This window comes from Guillardia theta (genome assembly GCF_000315625.1).
Source record: "Guillardia theta CCMP2712 unplaced genomic scaffold GUITHscaffold_19, whole genome shotgun sequence".
NCBI lineage: Eukaryota > Cryptophyceae > Pyrenomonadales > Geminigeraceae > Guillardia > Guillardia theta.
In genome coordinates this window covers 460355-468506 of record NW_005434655.1, presented here as the reverse complement: position 1 = coordinate 468506, position 8152 = coordinate 460355, and the positions used below count along the sequence as shown (strand labels likewise).

Sequence of the window (8152 nt, the reverse complement as noted above, 5' to 3'; positions counted from 1 at the left end):
AGACATCCGCAGGCAAGGGCTCATCCTCCAACCCTGTCGCTCCTCATGTCGATATGCACAGGGTGTCGAGCACGAAGGAGTGGCCCAACGGTGAGGGAGCTGAAGGGCACGCACGGGGTGAGATGCTGGCAGTGCAAGAGGTCACTCGATCGACCCATTGGTTTCATCGGGTGTTTTCTTTCTTCGGCAAAGTGAGTTTCCGCGCTTCATTCTCGTCGCTCACTCGTCCTGCAAGTTGCTGAGTACGTGGATGGGCTTCTTCCTGCCGTTCCTGCGGACATCGAGGTCGTCGACCCGAGATAAAGTGAGCATGAGCGAGGATGCGTGTTTCACGTGACTGATCGAGTTGTCAGTGCCCGTGGGAGGTGTCGAGAAAGCGGAAGAACACTTGCATCTTCCTTCGACTGTCAAGAAAAGTGGTCAGCTACATTTGCAAACCAGCAGTCCTGATAATTCTCAGTCCGATGCCCAACAACCCCCAAAAACCTTCTGCGTTGCCAAGTGAGCCGCCGTGTCGGCAGAGTTTTAGTTGACTTGGTTTACAGCTATCACATGCCCTGCGTCTTCTGGGACCAGCGGGTCATGGTCATACACAGGTAACCCCCTCCTCCTCTTCTCGTTTCGTAATCAATGTGCGCTTGTCGCAGCGCACTAGCTGCTCGGCACGTTCAAAGCTTGTCAGGAGCAGATCCCTACGTGATGGATTCAAGTCCCCTATCCCTTTCTGATGATACTTTGAAGGTGTTTGCTGGGGATTTCAACATTCAGCCCCAATCTGCTGCTTATCGCCTCTTAACGTCTGGTAAGCTCCCCAGAACCACAACCTCCTCGTTTCTCCATTCTCTTCAGCTTCTACCTCAGGGCCCTTCTTTTCACATCCACGACCTTGTCGTTACAAGTTTAATTGTATCCCTGCCCCTCTTTGAGTTCTGCACCTGCCCTCGCCCCTGCTCCTGTACCAGGAGAGGAATATCATCCTCCTTTTCAGGCCGACTCGAAGCGTCGCATCCTGACTTCCCTCCTGACCGAGCTGGAGACTCTTGGGCTCCGCAACTCGAGGAGAGGATGGAGAGCGTCTACTCGTCCTTCCACGTAAACTGAGCGAATACGATCAACTCTCCTTAATCGACTTGTTAGGGCTCAGAACCAGACTTCACAAACTACGCTCAGGTGTTCCTCAGCCCCGATCTCTCATCCTCCATGCTATCCTCCTTTTGCATCTCTCTTACCCTCGTTTGCCCTCTCCCACTGCTTTGTGCAGATTTTCGAGGATCCTCCTTTCATAGAGACCATCGACTACATCTTCTGCAGGTGATCTCCTTGAAGCAAAGGATGAGCAACTGAGATGCAGGCAGGCCGGGGATGAAGGTAGTCGGCTGTCTACCGCTGCCTCGCAGGTACCCACAAGTCAACGCGGTAGAGTCTGGCGACCTCCTCACGCGTGAGCAGGCAGGAAGTAAGTGGACCTCTCCCCAACGACCAGGAACCCTCGGACCACATCATGATCGGAGCAGACTTCAACATCTAGTTGCGACATGAGCTCGGCTCACTCGTGGTGGGGTTGCAGTAGACACAGGAGGCTCACTTGTCGGTGAATTAACATCACATACGAGGAGCATGCAGACTACATAGAGCAGATCTTGTCGCCCTTCTCTACCAGCGCTGCCGAGATCTTCTTGGCCTCCACGGACCTCACCTCGCACACATCCTCGAGCCACTTGGCCATCTTCTCCTCGCTTCTCCCCATCACCATGAAGTTGCCCATCAGCTTCTCTGCGGTGTCGATGTTCGCCTCCTTCAGCTTGTCCGCTGCAGTCGTGTCACTCGAACCATCGCATGACACTAGCCTCCCCACCTGACACAGGGCCAACCCCTGGGACCGAGAGCAGCTCGGCATCGCGGAGAGGAGTGGATTGAAACGCTTCGTTCTTCTTGGTGGTTGTCAGACTCATCCCTTCAACCTGTCCCATCTATTCAGCTTCTTATATACTTACAACGCTCATCAATTGAACACTAGGTTCCTCGCCTATCCACCTAGATCTGCTTCCTGAAAACAAACGCCTCTATCCTTTATGCGCTCCACAGTACATCACACAACTGGTGGCATGCTTCAAAAATTCTCATTTCTCAGCAGATAAAGAAAGGCCGAATCAGTCACAAATCGTCTTGACTCAAAACTTGGCAGGTTTCTTGCTTTGCAATCATATGCTACTCGTCCCGTGCATGCTTCTCGATCTTTCTGGTTCAACTTCCTCTCCTGCTCTCTTTCCTTCTCTCGTACTGACTTCACACCAGCACTTTCCGTTCTCGTCTTCATTCCTCATGTTCGCCCTCCCCTTCCATGTCCTCCTTTCGCCATCTTCCCGCGCTGTTTCAAACGAGTACCCTACCGACCAGCCTATAAAAACGATCTACCCCACCCCATCTTAATGCCCATACCGACCTTGCTAAGATACCGGTACTATAAACCTTCAAATACCCTACCCTTTCAGAGTTGGAATGGCATGTCTTGGGCAAGTACCTAAAACAAACTCAAAGGACCCCTTCTTTTCCATCCATGACCCCACCCCACCCCTTTCTTGCTCATCCACAAACCCTTTCCCACGAACATTTCCAAACAAAATTTCATTCGTGGGTCCTGAAAATCTTGAGATTTTGAAAAAAATATGTTTTTGAGATAGAAATATTAGAGAAATTTTCAAATGTACCTTCAAAAAGCATCCAAATAGTGGGTACAAACATTTCGCTGCCATATTTGATATTCTTGTCTTCCGAAACCTTGCTCTACGATGTCGGAAGATCCTCGCAATCCCCTCCCTCCCTCCCTCCCTCCCTCCCTCCCTCCCTCCCTCCCTCCCTCCCTCCCTCCCTCCCTCCCTCGTGCTCTTCGTCGTCACCCTCCACCACTCTGACCTCAACTGCTTGCCTCGTCTTCGTCCAACACCTACACGTTGAAACGAGCTCGTTTGCTCTAGAGGCTACTGCCATTGCCTCTCTATGGGGAATCCCTTCGTCTTTTGCGTCCTCTGCTTCTCTGTATCTTTCCTCCCTTCAATTCTCCTTCCCTCCCTCCCTCTTGCCCCGTATGTCCTGCCGTATGTCATTCACTGCCCATGCCCCGTCCTCGCCCTCAACGCTCGCGGTAATTCAGCTGTGATGTACATCTACCTTGTATTTTACATGCAAACAATATCCTTCTTCAATGTCCTCCTTCACTCCCGGATGCTCACGCTGACCTCTCCCTCGCCAACTTTGATCTCGATGTCTTGCAGAGAGTTCTCGAGCACCGGAGGGAGGGAGGGGGGCAGAGAGGGAGGGGTGATGGATGTGGGAGGGGAAGAGGAAGCTGGGGATGAAGAGGTCACCCAGTAGGTGGTCATGATGCCCTTGCCCTTGATGGGAATTTCTCCTCTCTCGGTAACGATGATGTGCGAGTCTGCCCCCCTCTGGCGAGTGATGAGCTCTGCAGTGGCCTGCGAGAGAAAGTGAGCCACACCAGCCGAAGCAGAGGGAGGGAGAGAGGGAGGGAGGGAGGGAGAGAGGGAGGGAGAGAGGAGGAAGAGAGGGAGGGAGGGAGGGAGGGAGGGAGAGAGGGAGAGAGAGAGGGAGAGAGGGAGGGAGAGAGGGAGGGAGGGAGGGAGGGAGAGAGAGAGAGAGGGAGAGACAGAAAGAGAGAGGGAGGGAGGGAGGGAGGGAGAGAGGGAGGGAGAGAGAGAGAGGGAGAGAGGGAGGGAGCGCGCGAGCGAGCGAGGAATCAGGAACGAGGAAGATTTGATGATAAGGTGAGGAGATGTGAGATATGGGTGAAACGAGAGCGAGAGGTGAGAAGGAGAGAGGGACGAAGAAGAACGAGAGGGGGAGGACAAGAATCGTCACCTTAGAGCATTGGATTTTCCCGGGCAGGGACGAGGACTCCATCCTCGAGGAGACGTTCATCGTGTCTCCGAACAAGGTGTACTTGAGCTTCTGAGTTCCGATCAGACTCGCCACCACTGGCCCGCTGTGTATCCCAACTCGCAGCGTCACTGTGCCCAGCTGCGGCTGATCATCGTCGAGGAGGATGTTACTGGCTGCCTCCACGGCATCTAGAGCGAAGCCTGCGACCCTCAGCGCATGGTCCTCCTCCTGCGGCAGCACGAGGTTGGCAGCAGCCATGTAGGCGTCGCCGATGGTCTCGAGCTTGTAGATGCCGTGCTTCTCGACCAGGGCGTCGAAGGCGGTGTAGAGGGTGTTGAGCATATGGGAGATCTTGTCGGCAGAGACGCGGGAGCTGATGGAAGTGAAGTTGACGATGTCGGAGAAGAAGATCGTCACGTTCTCCTTCTCCTCAGGCTTCACCTTCTCTCCCCTCTTGAGCGCGTCCGCCACGTGAGCTGGGAACATCTGCGTGAGAAGGACGTCTGCTCTGCTCGCGTCTCTGTTCAGCTGGAAGTACTCCTTCTTCCAGCTGAAGCTGGTGTTCAGTCGTCGTGGGTTGTAGACGATGATCAGGGCCTTGACCCGCCTCTGGATCTCGCTAAAGGGAGGGCGAACGTCGGGGGTCCTGTGCCAGCACTCTTCCATCAGGCCCCTCAGCTCCTTGGGCATGTCCTGGGGCACAGCTGGCCTCTTGTCCTCCAGCCTGCTGATGTCAGCGACCTGCTCGAGCACGAGCTGGAGGTCCTCCCCCTCGTAGGGCTCGCGCCTGCTGAAGATCTCTGACATGAGGATGGCGAACGAGTAGACGTCTGCCTCCGGCCCGCGCATGCGGTACCGCAGGACCTCGGGGGCCATCCAGCTGGTAGAGTAGAGGCCAAGAGACTTCTTCTGGGTGAAGCCGAAGTCCGCGACCTTAGCGCGGAGGTTCTTGTCGACGAGGATGTTGTGCGACTTGAGGTCGCCGTGGAGGATGACGGGGATGGAGGAGTGAAGAAAGTTCATCCCCTCCACGATGTCCAGCAGGATCTCCAGCACGATGTCGCAGTCCATGGTGAAGGTCTCGTTGTGAATGATATCATGCAGCGAGCCGAACTCCATGTACTCCATGACCAGCATCGGGCCCGACTTCTTGTTTCCCTTCACCGCGCCCATCACCGTCGTGATGCAAGGATGCCGCAGACGAGAGAGCTTCCGCATCTCTTCCACGAAGGCGGCGCGGAGAGTAGAGGAGGAGAGCGATTCGTTGGACGATCTCCTCCTGGTCAGTGCCGAGGACACACTGAGCCCCATCATGGCGGAGATGGAGGATGAAGGGCTGTTTCGCGCCTTCGCATCCGGGAAGTTGGACTTGTAGACGGCAGTCTCATCGAGGGAGGAGGTCGAGGAGGTCGAGGAAATGCCGTCCGGCAGGTCGACTTGGGGCAGCGCTCGCTTGACAGCTACAGTCGTCCCTCGGTACTGAGCCTTCATCACCTCCCCAAACACTCCTCGTCCGATGACTCCTCCGTCCGCGGGAAACTCGATCTCTGACATGTTGATGGTCCAGTACTTGTCTCTCCTCGCTCGCAGGCCCAGCCAGATGCAGCAGGTGAGGAACGTCAACACGAAGGCGAGGGGGAGGATGACGGAGACGATGATGACGCTCTGACTGAGTTTCTTGGAGCAGGGAAGCTGGAGCGAGGTTCCCATCACCTCTCTGAAATTTGACAGGTTCGATGCAGAGTTCATCCCATCAGGCGTCCAGTAAGTCAGCACGCTGGTCGAGTTGTTGTATGTATGAATGATATCGTACCTGCCTGCCGTCAGACAAGACAAGACAAGACACGACAAGAAAGACAAGACAAGACAAGACAAGACAAGACAAGTAAACAACATCATACCTGAACCAACGTCAGATCGCATCCAACTCCTCTTCTCCTCACCATGCATTTTTCCTGTCAAGCTGCTTGTCGAACTCGATCAGCCCCGTCGCTCCCTCGAACGAAACCTTCTCTAGGCTCGCCTTCAGCTCCTCCACCTTGTACACGTCCTTCCCCTCTCTGATCATCCGGTCGAACGTCTCCCCGTACGCCATCACCGCGTCATGTGCCAGCGCGATCACCGGGTTGTCTATCAGCTTCTTCCTCCCCGGGAAGCTGCTGGGGTCTTGCTGGCTCCAGAAGCTCACAAGATCCTCGAACGCCCTGCTGCTCGGGTCCAGCCCCACCCTCAGCCCCACGTACTCCCTCGGTAGCTCGCTCGCCGGCAGCGTACTCACAGACTCGCTGCCTACCCACACCATCCTCTCCGAGATCCCCAGTGACGTCGCCGCCTGGAACACCTCCAGCCCTTGCTCCGTGTGCAGACACAGCACCGCGATCCTCGTCACCCCGCACTTGGACGTCAGGTCATTGAGCAAGCTCCGCGTCGCGTCCGGGTTGTTGAACTCCCACACGTTCATCGACTCCACCGCCACGCCCTTGCTTGCCGCCTGCTCCTTGAAGCCCTGAGCCAGCCCCTGGCAGTAGCTGTCGGGGCAGGCGATGATGTGGCACGCGGTCCATTGCAGCTGGACGAAGAGGTCGGAGAGAGCTTGAGACTGGAGGGAGTCGGAGGGGCAGACGCGGGAGAAGTAGGGGAACGCGGTTTTGTTGGACAGTTTCGAGCTGGTGGCGCTGAAGCTCATCGTGAGCTTTTGACTGTTGTGACTCACCTCGTAGTCTCTCATCAGGTAAACGTCAGAGCTCCTGGTTGGGCCGAGGAAGCCCAGTAGCGAGCTGTTCGATTGAGTGCAGGATACCTGCGCCTCGTCGATGATTTCTTGAACGATGAAGTGGAAGGTGTCGTACTCGACTCGTTGTTTGGTGGCGCTACTGCTGCCATGTACTTCAAGCATCCTGATCACTGAGGTGTCTCCAACAAGCAAGGAGATGTTCTTCTCCCTCATGCCCACCCTTGACATCTGCCCCACCCGCAGGAGGGCCACGCGCATCGCGTCGTAGGCCTCGAGCTGAGCTTGATCAATCTTAGACAGCAAGGCTCCTAGCATCCCTTGTTCTGTTTGATGCGGGAACACCAAGAGAAGGAACAGCAGGAATCTGATTAGCGACGACATTGCGGTCACGAGAGCAGAGGAAGAAAGAAAAGGTTGATGGGGCAATCGAACCCTCACACTATACACTGTTGACTTTTGCAGCGACTTCGTCTCATACAAGAAGATTTTCTCCCACTCCCGCCTATTGAAAATTCTCAAAACGAGGAAAGCACACCGAAGATTTTCATGCTCTCTTCAACAGGTTCCCTTTTCTAACGATCCCGTGCTTTTCTCTCGCACAAGTTCTGACTGAAAGGCCTCCCCCTACCCTCCGACATCTTAGTTTCTCCTGGCCTTCGCCTCCTGCCCTTCTCCTATCCTCTTCGCCCTCCCTCCCCTCTGCCCCTCCTCTCATACTCCTCTTCAGTCCCCCCCTTGTAACATTGCTTGCGCTTTCCGCGTTCTTACACCACCCACCCTCGATTTGGTCTTTTGCCTATCATCGCCCACCCTACTCTCAACCTACATACTTATGACCCCTCCTTTATACTGAAATATTACCCCTACCGAGTATTGTTGATAGAACATCCACCCGTGCAACATTAACCCACCCCACCCATCGTGATTGGAGGTGGTGTCCGAGCACTAAATACGATACATCGAAAAGAATCTTCTTCAAAAGGAGGAAGGGGCTGACAATTAAAACTTTATTTTAATTAATGAAAATACATATGTTGGAAGGGGAAATATGCAGGGATGCTGTATCGCTTCATAATTTCAGTTGTAAATTAAAGTAAGTAAGTTTCAAATTAAATAGAAAGATTACACCAGAAAGTCTTAATCCTCTGACCGTTTTAAAAGGCGTCACCAGACTTGTATCGTGTATCCATTCCAACTGCCGGGCCGGGGCCCGGGCCCGGAACAGCCGACCGGGTGGCTCGGACTGACTCGGAAGTGACTCACCGATTGTTGAGGGTCAGTCCGCCTCGGAGCATTCGGCCAAGTTGAGTATAAATAATTTGTATGTTGAGTAAACAACCTCGTCGGCCTCTACCATGGCTGACGCTGAACACTTCGAGGTGACTGCAGGAGGGAGAGGAGACGGGGAGAGGGAGGGAGGGAGGGAGGGAGGGAGGGAGGGAGGGAGGGAGGGAGGGAGGGAGGGAGGGAGGGAGGGAGGGAGGGAGGGAGGGAGGGAGGGAGGGAGGGAGGGAGGAGGAA

The 8152-nt window shown here is 54.8% G+C and overlaps 4 protein-coding genes across 4 annotated transcripts in view; 1 reads left to right on the top strand and 3 right to left on the bottom strand.

Annotated features, from left to right (window-relative positions):
• The window catches only part of GUITHDRAFT_159467 (hypothetical protein), a gene marked incomplete at its 5' end in the record, with an annotated part of 2215 nt that extends 599 nt beyond the window's left edge, over positions 1 to 1616 (top strand). The window contains 10 exons of the mRNA XM_005836009.1: positions 244 to 285; positions 354 to 406; positions 546 to 596; positions 648 to 696; positions 742 to 802; positions 989 to 1092; positions 1138 to 1170; positions 1262 to 1311; positions 1356 to 1397; positions 1450 to 1616. Coding sequence (XP_005836066.1) covers positions 244 to 285; positions 354 to 406; positions 546 to 596; positions 648 to 696; positions 742 to 802; positions 989 to 1092; positions 1138 to 1170; positions 1262 to 1311; positions 1356 to 1397; positions 1450 to 1528 — 564 coding nt within the window. The 3' untranslated portion in view covers positions 1529 to 1616. The remainder of the gene's footprint in view (positions 1 to 243; positions 286 to 353; positions 407 to 545; positions 597 to 647; positions 697 to 741; positions 803 to 988; positions 1093 to 1137; positions 1171 to 1261; positions 1312 to 1355; positions 1398 to 1449) is intronic.
• On the bottom strand, positions 1581 to 2356 carry GUITHDRAFT_151611 (hypothetical protein). The gene has a single exon (XM_005836008.1). It carries the CDS (start codon positions 1895 to 1897, stop codon positions 1625 to 1627), a length of 273 nt encoding a protein of 90 aa, XP_005836065.1. The 5' UTR covers positions 1898 to 2356; the 3' UTR covers positions 1581 to 1624.
• A 1012-nt stretch (positions 2357 to 3368) lies between these two features.
• GUITHDRAFT_47105 (hypothetical protein) lies at positions 3369 to 4443 on the bottom strand (the record flags this gene model as incomplete). The annotated part of the gene is made up of 2 exons (XM_005836007.1): positions 3369 to 3446; positions 3865 to 4443. Coding segments are annotated over 2 exons (657 nt in total), but the record flags the coding sequence as incomplete, so codon positions are not given.
• A 45-nt stretch (positions 4444 to 4488) lies between these two features.
• On the bottom strand, positions 4489 to 5451 carry GUITHDRAFT_68302 (hypothetical protein; the record flags this gene model as incomplete). The annotated part of the gene is made up of 2 exons (XM_005836006.1): positions 4489 to 5106; positions 5275 to 5451. Coding segments are annotated over 2 exons (795 nt in total), but the record flags the coding sequence as incomplete, so codon positions are not given.
• Positions 5452 to 8152: the final 2701 nt, after the last annotated feature.

What these genes read in the sequence shown, in the direction of transcription:
- GUITHDRAFT_151611 (XM_005836008.1), bottom strand. Translation starts at nt 1,897, where the DNA reads ATGCCGAGCTGCTCTCGGTCCCAGGGGTTGGCCCTGTGTCAGGTGGGG.